General features: G+C 39.4%; 1 protein-coding gene and 1 long non-coding RNA gene across 2 annotated transcripts in view; one reads left to right on the forward strand and one right to left on the reverse strand.

The window, feature by feature from the left end:
- Positions 1-18,256, reverse strand: part of LOC110966686 (alpha-2-macroglobulin-like) — a 50,803-nt gene that overhangs the window by 29,931 nt on the left and 2,616 nt on the right. Inside the window, exons 4-15 of the mRNA XM_051958131.1 lie at positions 17,750-17,802; positions 15,967-15,987; positions 14,742-14,901; positions 14,573-14,657; positions 14,353-14,482; positions 13,423-13,540; positions 13,174-13,283; positions 12,911-13,072; positions 11,738-11,962; positions 2,084-2,147; positions 1,818-1,963; positions 215-364 (exon numbers count right to left, since the gene is read on the reverse strand). Coding sequence (XP_051814091.1) covers positions 215-364; positions 1,818-1,963; positions 2,084-2,147; positions 11,738-11,962; positions 12,911-13,072; positions 13,174-13,283; positions 13,423-13,540; positions 14,353-14,482; positions 14,573-14,657; positions 14,742-14,901; positions 15,967-15,987; positions 17,750-17,802 — 1,424 coding nt within the window. The remainder of the gene's footprint in view (positions 1-214; positions 365-1,817; positions 1,964-2,083; positions 2,148-11,737; positions 11,963-12,910; positions 13,073-13,173; positions 13,284-13,422; positions 13,541-14,352; positions 14,483-14,572; positions 14,658-14,741; positions 14,902-15,966; positions 15,988-17,749; positions 17,803-18,256) is intronic.
- LOC127536817 (uncharacterized) lies at positions 2,534-7,698 on the forward strand. Its single transcript, XR_007946017.1, has 2 exons — positions 2,534-2,808; positions 6,470-7,698. It is a non-coding gene; the product is annotated as an uncharacterized LOC127536817 (long non-coding RNA).

Consider the following 18,256-nt stretch of genomic DNA (forward strand, 5'->3'; position numbering starts at 1 on the left):
AGTGTGATTTATCGCTAGATTTTGATCCATCTTGTCTCCATGTCAAAGTTTATTTAGAATTACGAGTAACTAATAAATTGCCGCTGACACCTTGAAGGAAAAGTGAGCCAAGTGCTTATTCAGACACGAGGCCGACATGTTCAGATGATGTCATCAGGAAGGAGTGCATGTCTGAAAGGGGTTTATCTTATCTATGGCTAACACCAGCATTTACCACATCTGGAGTAAGAGTCTTCCCTGGCTCTTTGATGAGGACACTCTGATCAATGATGCTAACACCACACAGAGAGTTTGGGTTTGCCGTCAACTGCATGTTGATGTCCTCTCCTGGGACAGCTGAGGACGGTGAAGACTCCAGCGACACCTGACACACACAACACATCAAACCAGTCACACTTTATGAGTACAGACATAAACTAATGATGTTGCCATAAGTTCTAACTTTTATACATGCAACAACGCACTAATTGAGCTCTGTGTCTTCAGGGCAGATCATTGTTCAGTACATAGCTCAGCAGTTAAACTGTCACAGACAGTGTAGTCAAGTGTTCTGTTCACTTTTCGGGCACATGCAACAACAACGTTATCATCCATTCCGCATAAGTTAGCTGACTGATGTTACCCTGGATTTGTATGCCATGGTTTCAGAAAATGAACATGCTGTACCCTCAACATGAATTAACTTGTGGTGAGTAGAGTAACTAGAGAGACTGCACACAGATTGCACCACAACATCACAATGCCTCTAGAGCATCCATGTCAACTCACCTAACCATAATCTGTGTACTGTCAGCGTCACAAGTGTGAGGAATATTCGTTTATAGAAAATGATTTAATGATTCAGTAATAGAAGTTTACTATGGATTTGAACACCTACTATGAAAGAAAAAGTAGGAGTGTCACCTTTGAAAATGTAGACACTTTGTCAAAGTATAATTTATGACAGAGCTGTATTGGATTGCATTAGACTTCAGTTATATCCCAAAAAATGAAGCTACATTTAATGTTTCTGATATATTTTATTTCTTTATTGAAGATATAACGGAATTACAGAAAAGAATCAAGACTGTCAAAAATTCTACAAAGTTTTTTAATTGGGGGGCTGCTTGTTCAGATTGGGGAAAAATGATGGTGTCATAGAACATCTTTCACATATCTGTAATGAATGGTAACATGATCCAATAAAATTGCTTCCAGGAACAGAAAATAGTTTTTCTGGCAAAAATCAACAAATTACTTAAAAAGTGTAATTATCAGCTGTGAAGCTACATTTAACAAGATCCTCTGTTTCAATGTAGGACCAAACAACTTAATGATACACAAAATTAACATTTTCTTGCTAGAGACCGAAAATGAATAGAACTCGTTTCTGAAAATCTAAGATTTTTTTTATTTGGGAAGATGCATATTTATTGTTGTTAATCTGATTTCTATTAAACTGTAATGTAATATAAAGAAAGTATCCTCAGGGTTTTGGAGATGTTCATCACAAATTTCATCCCAGTCCAGTGAAAAACAAGCAACTGAATAAATATCAAAAACTATTAAATGTAGCTCCAAGACCCAAACTTCAAAATTTCTGAGTGAAAAAATTAATTTCTTGACAGATTTGCAATGCCCTGTGAACTGAAACTGTCTTTACAAACTTTCTTTTGTCATTTTTTAAAATTTATGACATGAACTGAAAGAGTTGAATTTAAAAGTATTTGTAATTGAAGAGACAATAAATAGCAACATATTAATCTTCTGTATCACCAGCTAAAATCAACTTTGTGTTTATACTCAAGTCTTATCAATGCTGTTGGTGCCACACTGACCTTGTTGCTGAAGCATTTCTCAGTGGAGAAGTTAGCACTGTTGGCGATCACTTTGTCACTGGGGAGGACAATAAAAGCCACAATCTGGACCTCTGGAGCCATCTCTGGAGACACCAGCAACTTAAAGGACACCTTACCCTCAGTCACTGGAACAGAAACCCAAATATTACACATCACTTTACTTTGAACAGTCATCTTCCACAATGACTTCCATAAATCAATTTAACAGGTCAAAGATTTGGTATTTCAAGCCAATCTTTACACACCTCGTGTAGGTTTCAATTGAACCTGTCTGTGTCCTTGATCGACAATGGCTCCTCTGGACAAGACCTGAGAGAAAATGACACATAGAATGAGGAATGGACTGGTAACATCTTCATTTCTGTCCATTGATCAGGTATTAATTTGGTCTGTCTGAGGTTTTTGGTTTCACAAAACGTATTATTTCTTTAATCAGCTCTATTATTAAATGATTAAATCTGAGAGAGTGTGCACATGAAACAGTCCAGTTTGTCAACAGCCAGTTTGTGTCATATGTTTCAGTCTATGAGTAAAACTGATATCTTCAGCCAGATATCTTTCATGCTGCTAAGACCAGGCACTAAAAAGGACTTCAGTGAACGAGAAAATGAATCATTTGTGACATCAGGTGTTGCACTTCAGTGGAGAGAACATGTAGCTGCAGTAATGCTAATGCTAAGTGTGGCACCCAGGACTTATAGACTATTAAAAAGACACCCCCCAATATTTTTTTATGTTTAATAATACATTGTTTATGCTGTTTAAATCGTTGATCACTCACCCACATTCACCTGTTTGTGTCAAAGTAATTTCTGGTGTAATAACGAGTTTCGCCAGTAGCTGGCAGTAGTGGATAAACAGACTGACCATGCGAGCACACGCGAAGAAGCTCAGTTCAGCCAAGCTGTCTGCCGTTGGTCAAGCAGAGAAACCACTACTGACACAAAACTGTTATTTTCTGTGATTACAGGTGAGTTGAGTGCACAAGCATTATATAGTGAACATCATAAGACGTTTTTGCATGTTCAGGTTAAAGTTTGATGTGTCTAAAGTAGATTTGATCATCTTTATGAGTGTTTAAAGTTGTCCCGAACTGGCGCTAGCTTAACGCTAACTCGTTAGCATCTCTGCTGCGTTATGGATAAACGTTAGGCAACTTTTCTGTTTGTAAATGATTTATTATCTGGTGTAAATGACATCTGTATTTGAGAAACATGTCCAGTACTGCAAATAGTTACAAAAAAGACTGAAGTTGTGAATTTATTGGTATTTGCCAAGTTCATTGTTTTCCATGTATTTCTGTTTGAAAGCAAAATGTAACAGAGACTGTGTAAATTACTGTGGAATTACTAAAGGATCGTCAGCTTAGTAATAAGTAAAGAAGAAGCTTAGTTCAGCCAAGCTGTCTGCCGTTGGTCAAGCAGAGAAACCACTACTGACACAAAACTGTTATTTTCTGTGATTACAGAATAAAGTCATCCTGTTACACAAAAGTCAGATGCATCTGTTATTACGAGTGTAACATAAGGCGAAGCTAACAGACAGAGTGACAGAACAGTTCAGACTTTTTAAATAACAAATGGATCTGCTGAGGAAAATCTGTCTGCTATATTGGTGCAGAGGAATCTGGACACTGAGCATTTTCCACTAAGCTCATGATAGATGAGAATAACACCTGTAACCATGGCAACTTTACGAAAAGATGGATTTGGCCTCAAAGTACCGATATGATATCAACATTAAATATACAAAATGAAACGAGGCTAAAATGTGGCACTATGACCAACAGTGCTAAACATCAGAGTAAGTAAACAATCATTTTTCAACTATAGAGACTGTTTCATAACAGAAATGCGACACTCTTGTGCTGTGAACATTTCTGTTACTTCCAGTAGTCTGCTAACGAATGCATCATGTTTGTACTGGTTTGTAAGGACGTCTGGTTCTGTTGTCACTTTACTGTGAAAGCACTAATCTGGCCGTACTGAGATCCTGTAGGACTAATTCTGTTCACACCACTGACATGAGGAGGAGTCACTTTCAGATATTATGAGCTGTAAACCTTATAGAAATGTGTTCCTGTAGCAGCATTAATATTTGCATCTCTCAATGCTGTATGGCCTCTCTTGATGCTGTGCGTCTGGAGACCAATCACTGAGGAGGGACTGAGTATTTAAGCTGCGGTCCCTCCTGCTTCTTTCTCTGCTCACAGCTGTGTTATTTCTGCGCGACAGGTATGTCTGCTGCTGTGTTTCTCTGGTAAGGTTTCTCTGCTGGTATGCTTGGGGCATTTGCTTTGTGCCATAGAGCAACTGGTGTCCCTGGTTGATGCGCCACGAGATTGTGTGTGTGCGCGTCACCTGCTCCTGGCTGCGTTGTGGTAGGTGTCCTCTCTCGTACCGCGTTATTGTGTATGCTATCACCTGGCTAACCCTCCTGTAGTCGCAGGAAATGGGCTGCATGGGCTGTCATCTTCCCTCTTCGTGAATGCGTGTGTGCTTGTCGCTATCGACAGGTATGTACATTTCTAAATATAGCGACTGTGCTGTCAGTTAGCAATGTAGCATAGTAATGCTAATGTCATTTTTAGCAGGCTTGGGTGCTCGTGCGTGCTGCTGACGTCAGGTTACTCGGACCACTGCTGCTTTGTCTCTGGCCTCTGTTTTGCCTCCGGCTGCCGTTTTGTCTCCTGTTGCTTTGCCACGTGGACCTCTGCTCTGCTGACTGCAGAGTTTTAATCATTGTTTGTGCATTGTGTATGTCCCACATGCACCAACGAGTTTCATTTTAAGTGTATTGCTGGAGAAATGTATGTTGTTTTGATTGAATTACTTTGTTTATTGATTAACCATTGTTTCTTATTGTTTTGTTTTTTGTTTGGGGCATTTAATGTCTTATATGCTTTTTTTATATAGTTTCACTTGACCCTGCCCCTTGTTTTATATTCTGGTTTTGCAGTATATTTAGTTGTTTTCATTGCTCTTCCCCCCCAGTAATTTACTTTAGATTATTTTTCAGTTGTTGAGGGCCTGCAGTGGTGGTGCTGGTGTTGGCGTCCTGTGCTTGCGCTAGCCATTCACCACTTCGCCATAGGCGAAGCCTTCCTCAGGATGGCGAAGCCATTTTTAGCATGTTTAGCCACGGTGGCACAGCTAATTTTGCCTAATAAATGTGAAAAAAGGGTTAACTTACAACTTTTTCGTAATTTGCCGAGCAATAATCAACGAAAATAACAAACCGCGTCTCCTTTACTGAAGAGCGCTACCGAGTATAACCAGAACGACGTGAATGCTTCCGATCATTAATAGATGCACACTGTCACGTGTCTCGTCTCACCCAATCAGAAAAAAGGATTCGGACTACAGCTCTCGCTCTCTGCACCTGGCTTACTCCATTTCCACTAACACCCCTCCCCCTTTGCCACACACACACACATTTGCACATACACATCCCCAATCCCCTGGTCCTTGTGCATCCCAACTTGTTAACCCATGCGTTTTTTTTCTTCCTGTATTATTGCTATTCAGGCCTTCAGCTGCTATTTGGCTGGCAATTAATTGGTCATTTCATTGTTTTTGAATCTGTCCATTACTTTTTCAATTGAGTGATTAATTATTTGTTCTATAAACTGTCAGAAAAGGGTGAAAAATATATTGTGTCAGTATTTCCCAAAGCCCAAGATGATGTCGTCAACTGTCTTGTCTTTTGTCCACAACTTCGCGCGCCGCAGTACAGATACTGAAAATGTGTGGCTAAACAAAACTCTCGCACTTTAGCCACAGTGACTAGAGACAAATTTTCCCTAATGCAAGCACAGGCGTCCCCCTCCTTTTGTGTGCTGTGGTTCCAGGAAACTGGTTCACCTCACGAGTGCATGTCACATGTGCTTGGGGTGTTTTTATATTATTTTGGGGTATTCCCTTCCCCTTCACGAGCCCCATCCACCTGGTGGCCAGCAACTGATTAGATTTATTTTTGTTTCTTTCCTTTGGCCCCGAGTGTGAATGGTTATCCGTTTTAATCTGTTCTTTTTGAAAATTATAATTTGTTTTAATTTGGACATGCATCTCAAGCCTCATGAAGTAAAACAAACTTGAGCGCCACCAATATTGAAGAATTATTCTCTGGGTAAAATTCCCAGGGTGGTGTTGTCGGGCACCTGATCTCAACTTTGAAATCATATAATGTGTATTGTCTGCATGTAGAGTCGTGCTGTGACATTCCTTTAAGTTTCAACTGTTAAATTACTTTGCAAACTGAGACTTTTTGCACTCAGAACAGATGGGGAACTTTTACAATATGATTAGAAATGATGATAACTACCTGACAGTTAATACAAATTCAAGCTAAAACCATGCATCAGTTTATCAACTGACATAAATTGACCAATTGGAGTCTGTATTTGTCACATTTTCAGATTTTTCTTCTATACGATCAAGTCATCAAAAATAAGCAGACAGAGATCGCGAGATGCTGAAAGTGATGAAATTCAACATGGCGGCCCCCAACTGCAAGATTAGAATTAAACAAATCGCCGCTTTTCTAGACTTATTCATATTAACACGGATATCCAGGTAAGTGTTCTCGAGTTGATTAACAAAAAGCTTAATGTCCTTTGTTTGCTTCACCAGAAGATTAAGGACCTGAAAGCAAGCCTGGAGTTCACCCACCAGCAGATAGAGGACCTGCAGAGAGACAACACTGAACTCTGGTCCACGCTGACAGCTGTCACTTCAGAGGTAAATACACTCAAAAAAGAAAACAAAATCCTGAGGGAGATGGTCCTGGACATTCAGTCGAGGAGCATGCGGGACAACCTGATCTTCTCTGGCATCCCTGAGTCCACACCGGCTAACCCAGAGACCCTTGTTAAGAACTTTATGATGTCGGCGCATAAAATCCCTGCGGAAACTGTTAAAAACATCACTGTCCACCGGCTCGGACCCCAAGAAGGAAAGTGTCACCATCCCATCATTGCAAAGTTCGAGCACTTCCAACAAAAAGTGCTTGTAAGGAGCAAAGGACGGGAGCTGAAAGGCATGTCATACGGGATGAACGACCAATTTCACAGGGAAATCAATGAGAGGCGCAAAGTATTATACCCCATCATGAAAGAACACAGGCAGAGAGGTAAACGGACTGCACTGATTGTGGACAAACTGTACATGGATAGGCAGCTATTTCAGGAACCCTCTATTACCTCCTGGCTCTTCTAAAAAAAAACAAAAAAAAAAAACGAAACAATAATGATAATAAGGCTTAAATGCTTAATACATCACTGAGTAATTTACGCTAGAAAACATAATCAAATAAATCACACAGGTGTAAATGTGTCATTCACCTAATCTACACACCCCACTGGAGAACCCCGCTCCTCCTACTTTCCTCTCTCTCCTTCTCTATACGTCTCCTTTTACACCTCTCATACACTCACCTCCCACACCCTCACTCACACCCAATGTACACCCTATGTTTATTGTGCTTGTATGTTTTATAATGTCTTTATCAGGCAATGATGTGGTATTATATAATGTACATATAGAATCTGACTTGATGTATACATCTCTCTCCAACACCCACAGCTCACAGACAGCAACAAACAGCTCACAAGGACTCACAGATGTTATTTTATATTGCTACATACTCAATGACTGAACTTCTCTCTCTGTGTTCAAGTTAAATATCGTAGCCTGGAATGTTCATGGCATACGCTCATAAACAACAAGAGTTAAAATCATGGATTATGTCTGTAAATGAAAAGCAAATATTTTCCTCCTCCAAGAAATGCATTTACTATCGGAAGAAAAATCTTTATCAGATCTGAATTAAACTTTCATCTTGTTATAACAGCAGACAAAGAGGGGTCTCCATTCTCGTCCATAAGAGAGTACCATTCACTTTAAATAGCACAGTAACAGACTCAGAGGGCAGATATATTTTTATCCAGGCAACCATCTTTCATAAATTATATTCAATTGCAAATCTGTACACCCCGAATAATGATGATCCAGCCTTCTTTCATGCTGTTTTCTCTCACTTAGCAGACTTATCTGCTAACTCAACAACTATTATCAGTGGCAACTTCAACATAGCTTTAAACTCTTCAGTAGATCGATCTAATACTCCAATACATGCAAAACAATCACAATCCACTAAAGTCATACATGATTATATGAAGATTTTGGACTAGACGATGTCTGAAGACTCAAAAACCCAACAAAGAGGGACTATACTTTTTTCTCTCCAGTGCACCAAACATTTTCAAGAATTGACTTTTTCCTCTCAAATAACTCTATCGCACACAAAGCTACTACAAAAATTCACCCAGTCATTATTAGCGACCATGCACCAATATCTCTCAGCCTGCAAACACATTCCATCCCTAAACCTCCTCAGACTTAGCACCTTAACATCTCTCTACTCGAAGACCCAGAATTTGATCAAATAATAAGAAGTGAGTGGGGAGACTTTCTAAAAAACAATGAATCTAGTGATGTATCTCCATCTTTACTTTGGGAAACTGGAAAAGCTGTAATCAGAGGTAAAATATCGTACTCCTCGTACAAGAAAAAAAGGATCAACAAACACAGAAAGAAATTTAAGAAAAAATTAAACAACTTACAGAGAATTATGCAATCAATCCACATGATCAATTATGGTCTGAACTACAAAATGTAAAACTACACCTCGATAATATCCTATCCAAGAAAAGAGTTTTTATTACAACATCTAAGATATGATTTTGAACACAACAATAAATCAGGAAAAATTCTTGCGAACCAACTCCAGCGTAAAAAAGAAAAATCCTTCATAACAGCAATTCAGGATCCCTCAGGAAAATATATTCAGTCATCTCAGAAAATTAATCAGACTTTCTATAATTATTACCAGAGTTTATACCCAGCAACATTTACCCCAAACAAAAAAGATATTTATAATTTTCTTGACAATCTAAACTTGCCTGAACTAACAGAGTACAGAGACACACTAGATGCTCCATTGACCATCAAAGAATTACAGTGTGCATTAGACAGTAGGCCAGCAGGCAAGGCACCTGGTCCTGATGGTTTCCCTGCTGAATTTCTTAAACATTTCTGGTCAATGTTGGCACCTCTTTTCTTCAGGACAGTGACAAAGATTAAAAATAATGGCTATGTAAGTCTGCACATGAATACAACTGCAATTAAATTAATATTGAAACCAGACAAAGATCCTACACTTCCCTCTAGCTATCGACCCCTGTCATTAATCAACACTGACATCAAAATTATCTCAGAAGCACTCGCCTCTAGGTTGGTGAAAATTATCCCATGAATAATTCACTATGACCAAACAGGATTCATCTAGGGCAAACACTCCACCAACAATATCAGAAGACTTCTAAACCTAATCTCTTTGATGCAGCGCCACAACAAAGAAGCTATTGTTATATCACTGGATGCTGAAAAAGCTTTTGACAAAGTTAATTGGTCCTTTCTCTTTGCTGTTCTACACAAATTTGGCTTTGGAGAATCATTTATCCAGTGGATATTAGCTCTGTACAACTCACCAAAGGCTACAGTCTCCACTAATTGGATCACTTCACAAAGTTAACAAAGGGGAACAAGACAGGGATGCCCACTCTCTCCCTTATTGTTTGCGATCTTTATCAAACATTAGCAACAGTGGTACGTCAGAACTCTGATATCAAAAGTATCAGCGCTCTGGAGTACGAACACAAAATTAACCTATACGCAGATGACATTTTATTTTAGCTAGGGGCGGCATGGCTCAGTGGGTAGAGTGGCCGTCTTGTAACTGGAAGGTTGTCGGTTCGATCCTTGGCCCGTTGAGGTGTCCCTGAGCAAGATATTGAATTGCTTCTGTTGGGTTGTGGTTAGTGCCTTGCATGGCAGCTTCTGCCATCAGTGTGTGAATGTGTTGTATCATGTAAAGAGCTTTGGATAAATGCGCTATATAAATACAACCATTTATCTACAAGAACCCAAAACTTCACTAATGGAAATATTTTAACCTCATCACAACCTTCTCTTGTCTTTCAGACTACTCCATCAACTGGTCAAAATCAATTATATTACTTCTAACAGAAAACTGTCCAGTTTCAAATCCGGCAGTCCAGAACTCGCATTTTTCTATTCCTACTGGCAACATCAGATATCTGGGCATAAATAGTTCCTCCAAACTCTCAGAGCTAGTTCACCTGAACTTCACGCCACTTTTGGACAAAGTCTGTGATGATCTGAGGCGTTGGAACAACCTCTCCATTTCCCTTTTGGGACGAATAGCTACAGTCAAGATGAAAATACTACCTAAAATCAACTATCTCTTCTCTATGATTCCATTTAAACCCACATCAAAGTGATTTCAATCATTAGACTCTGCCATTGATAAATTCTACGCAAAGAACAAAAAGGCTAAAATCAGTTTGACTACCCTCCAGAAGAATAAACCCAAAGGGGGACTGGAGGCTTCCAACTTCATGTATTATTGCTTAGCCAACAATACGGTGGGGTGCGGGGTTCTGGTGGGGGCTAGGGCGGGCGGGGTTGGGCTTGGTTGATGGATGGGTTCTCGTGCCCCGGGCTGCCTGGGTCGGATTTGGCATGCTGAAGGTGTCGGTAGCCACTACCTCTTGTTCTCGGGGTCCGTGTGGTACACGGTGGCTCTCTGGGAGTGCCGGCCTGTGGCTCCAGTGGCCCGGGGGGGAGGGGCACTCTTACCCTCTTATCCTCTTACCATAGTCTACATCCCCTCAAAATTTCATGTGAATCTACCCAGGCGTTTTTGAGTTATCTTGGTAACAGACAGATGGACACACAAACGCCGGGTGTTACATAACCTTCTTGGCGGAGGTAAAGATCCCAGGCCCAGGCCGGGATTTGAACCGGGGATCTTCTTGCTGCAAGGCAAAAGTGCTAACCACTACCCACTGTGCAGCCCCTTCAGTACTGTTTGTTTATTTATTTATTTTTCTTTGTTTTGTAGTTTGTTTGTTTTTTATTGATGGGTAATTTGTAGTCGGGAATAACACAGCACCTGACACTCTTCAGATGTAATAGCACCGCTTGCTAGTTCCTATCTCTGTCCGTCCTGTCCACCCTTTGTTTCCCCTGCACATCACTGAGGTGTAGCACTGCCCTCCCTGGCTCTTAATAAGGAATTCTAATAAAGAATATCAGCTTAGATCTCAGCGAGGGCTGGTGATGGTCACATACATGCACTAAATAATAAAATATTTGGCTGCAAGACTAAAATATGCATTAATCTTATAAAGTGTTGACACCCCTTCTGTGGAGTTAAACAATGAGACTAAAAGCAGACAAAAAAAAAGAAAATAATAGACGGATAACATTTTAAATAACCATTGGTTCTGTATAAAATGGTTCAAAATTAGTTCCAAATCAACCAGATACAACAGTGATCTCCTGCTTCTGTAATAATACATCTGCCAATATTAATCTAATTATGTAATAGTAGAAAAGTCACGTGGGACATTTGTCTGCACTGAGTACTTTGACGTTTAGTACTTTTAGTTTAACATTTTCCATGCAGGACTTGTTCATGTAACAGAGTACTTTCACAACGAAGTACTTGCATAAAGGATCTGAATACTTCCTCCACCACTGATAAGAACAAATGAACTCATGTTCAAAAAAAAGAATCTACCAGCTTGAAAAACACCATTTTATAATATTGCACAAGATCATGCTGGCAGGTCCTGATAAAGGTTAGAACTAAACCTATTCCACACTAAAATAGTACCACTGATCATATGAAAGGTCGGTTCAGTGGAAGTCTTCCGTAAAGTTACATGTCAATAAATGGAATTAAAGCATTTGTTAAAAATATCTTTAAACTGTTCATTGTGTCTGGAAGAGAAAAGTAGACAACCAACTCACCAGATGGATGACATCCACAGTGTCCTGGCTTTCTCCCACTATAACATACTGGATGGTGAAGTCCACCTCTGCATCACAGGCAAGTGTTTTATTGTTATTCTTCACCTTCAGGAAGCTGACGCTTACGTCAGGAGGTGAAGGTTGTAACACAAACAGTGTGTGAGATCCAGACTCATAGAAAGGAGTTTTCTGTCGGGGGGGCTCCAGTGTTGGTGAGCTGCTTATCTACATTGGAAGAAAGAAATATGGTTAGTGGTTGTTTGTGGAGGAATAAGGTAGATAAACAAAATACTAAAGAGTTATATACTAAATATGGTCACTAGTTACAATGGTAGCATCTTGAACAGTTGCAGTATACTAAGAGATAATTTTACAGCTTTTAGTCTGTGTTGTTACTTTCATGGCAGCTTTCAGACTAAAAAAACAAGCTGAAGAGACGTATACTGATCACTTAATTAAATGCATCATTGCAAGATAAAAATAGTATTTTACTGATTGGACAAATCTTTTAGGTTTCAAACATAAGTTGGGGTGATGTGAATTTTTTGGTAATTGCATCAGCTGCTATACTGTGTAGAATTTCAACTCAAATTTCTGCTTCTGTTGATTTAAACTTGAATTCAGATTGAGGTAGCTTTAATGAAACTGGCTCGATAACCTGATAACTCAACATTGTGTCTTTTGCAAATTAATTCAACTTTGTGAATATTTTACAGTGTGATATGAGAAAAAAATAGTAGAGAGGAAATAATCTTGCTGCTGAATTCATTCATTTCATAAAAGCAATAAGTTGAAAAATACATGGGAAATCAAAACACTACTGAAAAAAGTCTATTTGGAGCCACTCAGTTATTTAAATGCTAATCAACATGTGATCATTATTATGGTAATCAATACACTAAAAACACAAACAATTCTTTGAAATAACATGGAAACCTATTTGAAGCTACTTTGTTCATGTGTCAACTTAAAAACCTTTGATAACGCTGACATTCATTAAATTCAAATATTTTTGATTGCATCAGAAAAGTTAATCCCTTAACTCAATGCAGTCTGTTGGTTGAACAGAATTTCATTAAAATTTGTCTTAACTTAAATAAAATTCAAACTGTTTCATTTATTTATCTTTGCTGAAACTTTATTTTATGGAGTGCAGTACCACTTTTTACTCACAATGAGATGAATTAATCCCTGAAAGCCCTCAAATGAGAATCTGGCAACACCACTGCTGTCAGTGGTGAGATTCTGCAGTCGTCGTGATGACCACGTTTCACCCTCAAACAGATACACCGGCATGTCAGGAATGGGTGTATTATTGAAGTAAACTGCTTTAACCTGTTGAAAGCACAAAGTTGTATCACTGAGAATGCACATGGTTTAGGCTGCTTTGTGTAGTATATGATGCAGAAAAACGCAAAACAACATGATTCACTGACTTTTCCTTCCACATCTGCTCCTGGCTCAAAAATCTTGGGCGTGTCAAAGAAAGACAGCCTTCCAATAACATATGAAATGTTTGTTGTGGCCTTTTGAAGGCGTGAAATACCTGAAAATGAAAAGCCTCCATGTTACAACACTGTGAATGCCTGATTGTTGAAATACATAATATTGTCTTGAAACTAACTCTCCTTTCAGATTAGAAATGTGATCGATTAAATAATATAATCTATAATAATAATACTTGCCTGTCCCCTCCTCTTCCACTTCAGCAGTGACATCAAGCACATCTTGTAATGCCTTTGTGGGAAATTTGGTGAAATTTGACATCGCAAATGCAAAAGTGGCACAGCCGTTGTTGTCTGCCTACATAGTAGAAAAAAACACAGATACAAAATAATATACAGGATTTATGTCAGAGATCAGAGCTGCAAACTTTCAGCTATCAGATGGAGTGAGATGGAGGTCATGCAATATAATCCATCCATTCAACCATCATCTATACACCATTATAACCTCTGTAGGGCAGCAGGAGGCTGGAGTCTATCCCAGCTGACTTAGGGTGAAGGCAGAGTTCACCCTGGACAGGTCACCAGTCTATCACAGAGCTACACATAGAGACAATCACATTCACACCTACAGACAATTTAGAATCACTAATTAACCTCAGCATGTTTTTGGACTGTGGGAGGAAGTCAGAGTACTCGGTAAAAACCCACACAGTCACAGGGAGAACATGGAAACTCCACAGAGAAAGATCCCAGGCTGAGATTTGAACCCAGGACCTTCAAGTCCTCAGCATTTGCTAGACAGCTAAATGGGGGACTGTGGGTCATCATGCATGTCGCTATGAGGAACATCGAGCTCTGTGGGAGAATTCAACAGATTGCTTCATGTTCTTCTGGGTAAGTCTTTCCTATGAAAATGCATTGTTCACGAGGGTCTGTTCAGGTCTGTGTGATATCATTTTTGTCATCTAAAGTTAGAAGTCATTTATTTAAGTGGGATAAAGACATATTGGGCACTAATTGGTTGGTTGTAGAGTATACGTATTACAGGTTACGTTAAATGATGAGTGTAGTACAGTGACTTGTACAGAATGCAGTATTGGTATGGCCTCTGCTTTATGTGCTCGTTGCTTTAACAGAAAGAGGAGACTGTAATAATAGAAACTGTACCTGCTTTGTCTCATTGTAGCAGAGGGGAGTTAATTTTTCATCCCCAAAATGAAAACCAGCAAAATCAAGATTAAGAGGTCGGCACATCTCAACTGTAACATTTCCTGGTACCGGCTGTCGATACGTGTAACTAATGAAATAAAAAAGAAACAACCAGTTATTCACATCTCAAACTGTGCCCACTTTAGATTTTATTTGTCACAAAAAGCCTTTTACTTACTTTGCACATGCTGTAGCATGAATTTCTTGGTCCCCAATACTTACTTCCTCATTTACATTCAGTGTTACGTCAAATTTAGGCAAAACTAGAGACAAAACATTCATGTTAGCATTTGTACTTCATTATAAGTGGAAACAACTGGCACGCAAAACCAATCTCCCAAACTTACCATACTTCTCTACTTTGAAGGTGTGACGTATTTTATCTTCACCAATGGACACAATGACTTGGTAGGATCCCTCTGGGGCCTCAGAGATCAATGAGTAAGAAAGCTGCACTATTTGACCTGATTCATTCAGCCACTGTCCAATCCTGATGTTGTTAGGATTCTGTTCAGTGAAATCAGTGGGAAGCAACAGGCATTTAGACACAAACAGGAAAGTTGCGAATACAGATGAAAATAGAATGCTTTTGGTGTTGTTTTCTATTTCCATGAAGTGCAGATGAGACTGAGACGAGCGTCATTACTCAGAGTACTTCTCGGTGAAGGAAGTCTGAATCTTTCTTTGTTCATATACTTTGAAAGGACTCTCAATTGACATCCTAGGGAAGTCCATTTATTAGCAACTGCTTCAAAAATCTTACTGCTGTAAGGTGTTGGTGGAAGTTGTGCAAAACAAAATTTACACCCTGATCAAACTCCACCTGCTGTGAGCTCTGGGAAAAGCTAGTAAGCGGATACTGATGTAAGGCTGCTGAACTACATTAACTAAAACATTACCTTTAAGTCAGGATGCTTTTCCAAAGTCAAGAATGAATTGTAACACACAGGTTGAATTAAGTTTTCCTGCTCACTGTTGTTTTTACACAAATTTATTGTCAATCATGTTTGCTGTTGCTGGACTTAATGTCATGATTTGTATCCGTCTTAATAGAGAACCCACATGATGCTCATTTGTAGTTTCAAAATTGTATTTGAGGGTCTACTAGTGTATGTTTCCATGTTATAATGTTCAAACACACACACTAATTTACTCATACTGGACATGCTGCAGCTCGTCTTTTCAGACTCTGTCTGAAACGCTCCGTTTTACCTCCCGTCTCTGTAAAGCCTCCCTCCTGAAAAACCTCATCTGCTCTGATTGGTCAGCTGGCCAAACTGACATAAGGTAACCCTTGTTAGCAACTCCAGATTTCTGAATGTAGGCAGAGATGTAGCTCTAACAGAAGCAGTGATAATGAAGAAATGATGATGGACTGCATGGAAGCAGATCGTTCTTTGAGGGCCAGACTAGCCACTAGGAAGGCATTATGCTAGCGTGTTACATGATGATGTCAATAAATTAGAATCAACATCCACATCTCATAGCTGTTGAACTAAGCACTTATTTTAGCTGATCACACAGAATGCATGAGCTCAACATACAAAATGAGAGTACAAATAGTTTTCTTACCTTGATCTCAATGAAGTCATACTGCAAATACAAACAAAAAAAGACAGAGATTTGTCAAAATACAGAAGATTTTATCTTTTTCTCATCATTCAGTGTCTTAATGAGTCTGTGTGAGACAATTTTCTCTGCTTAAGTTTCAGTGCAGTCAACAAAGACTTCAGTTTTTCCAGTGATTTAACATCAGGAAATACACTCACTGGCCACTTTATTAGGTACGCATGTTCAGTTGCTTGTTAACACAAATGTCAGTCATTCACATGCAGCAACTCAATGCATTTAAACATGTAGACGTGGTCAAGACGACTTGCTGAAGTTCAAAGCAAGCATCTGACTGGAGTAAAAAGGTGATTTAAATGACTTTGAACGTGACATGGTTGTTGGTGACAGACGGGCTGGTCTGAGTATTTCAGAAACTGCTGATCTACTGGATTTTCAAACACAGCCTAGGGTTTACAGAGAACGGTCTTAAAAATAGAAAATATCCAGTGAGCTGCAGTTGTGTGGATAAATAGTACTTTACTGATGTGAGAGGTCAGAGGAGAATGAGCAGACTGGTTGGAGATGATAGAATGACAACAGTAACTCAAATAACCACTGGTTACAACCAAGAAATGCAGAATAGCATCTCTGAACCACAACACGTCCAGAAGATGAAGAAGATGGGCTACAGCAGCAGAAGACCACACCAGGTGTCACTTCTATCAACTAAGAACAGGAAACTGAAGCTACAATTCACACGGGCTCACCAAAATTAGACAACAGAAGTTTGGAAAAACATCACCTGATCTGATGAGTCTCCAGCTGCAACATTCAGATGTTCAGAACTTGGTGTAAACAACATGAAAGCATGGATCCATCCTGTCTTGTGTCAATGGTTCACACTGCTGCTGGTGTAATGGTGTGGGAGATATTTTCTTGTCACACTTTGGGTCCCTTAGTACCAACTGATCATGGTTTAAACTCCACAGCCTTCCTGAGCATTGCTGTTAACCATGTCCATCCCTTTATGACCGCAGCGTATCATCTTCTGATGCTACTCCCATCAGAATAATGCTCCATGTCACAAAGCTCAGATCATCTTAAACTGGTTTCTTGAACATGACAGTGAGCACACTGAACTCCAATGGCCTCTACAGTTACATCTTTGGGATGTGGTGGAACCGGAGATTGGCATCATGGATGTGCAGCCGACAAATCTGCAGCAACTGTGTGATGTTATCATGTCAAAATGGACCAAAATCTCTAAGGGATGGTTCCAACACCTTGTTGAAAGTTTGCCATGAAGAACTCAGGCAGTTCTGAAGGCAAAAGGATTTAGGTTTACCTAATAAAGTGACTAGCGAGTGTATGTAACACACGTGACATGAAACAAAAAATCAAGTATCTGTAATTCACATGAGAAGTTGAGGGAACAATGTTCTACTAAAGTTTGTTATACCTTATGGTTATCCCTACAAAAGTTGCTTTCTGCAAAAAAAAAAAAAAAAGCTGGAAAATGACCAGCTCAGAGGGTTGAGAGAATAATTACAAAGTCAGCAGAAAAGTTTGAACTCAGCACAGGCAGGCTGACATGAAGAAGCCCTGGCTGTACTATTGATCCTTTGACAGGAGCTGATTGATTGTGGACATAACATTGCTCAGGTTTAAGTGCACACCCATGTTGATATCCCATGTCAGTTACTTGATTGCACAAATTCTGTTCAACTCTGCTGGGCGGTGCACATTTCCCAACTCAGTGCCACACAAATAATACAAATACAAACGCTAGAGTTCAGTCACTCACCAGCTGATCAACACTTTGCAACGTGGTGTTCAGTGTGACCACTCTGAAATGCACTGAAAGAAATTCAAAAACATTACGTCACACTTTCATGTCCCATTACAAAGTAACAATTACTAAAATTTACTATTCCTTCTGTTATTCATGTTAAATTCTTCAAGCTAACTTTCCTGTGCCTCTTTAAAGTTGGTAGTTTTGTGGTTGTCAGAAGCTGTCCATCAGCATCACAGACATGAACATGCATCCAGTAATATTCTAGATATCTTTTATATATATATATATATATACAGTGGGGAAAATAAGTATTGAACGCGTCACCTTTTTTCTCAAGACTCCATTCCTCAACAAAAGACATGTTGAAGCTCGTTTAAAGTTTGCTAAACAGCATCTTGACAAGCCTGTAGAATACTGGGAGAATGTGTCTGGTCAGATGAGACCAAAATTGAACTTTTCGGCTGTCATACTACATACCATGTTTGGAGGAGAAATGGCACTGCACATCACCCAAAA

Source organism: Acanthochromis polyacanthus, chromosome 13, assembly GCF_021347895.1.
Source record: "Acanthochromis polyacanthus isolate Apoly-LR-REF ecotype Palm Island chromosome 13, KAUST_Apoly_ChrSc, whole genome shotgun sequence".
In the NCBI taxonomy this organism is placed as follows: Eukaryota; Metazoa; Chordata; class Actinopteri; family Pomacentridae; genus Acanthochromis; species Acanthochromis polyacanthus.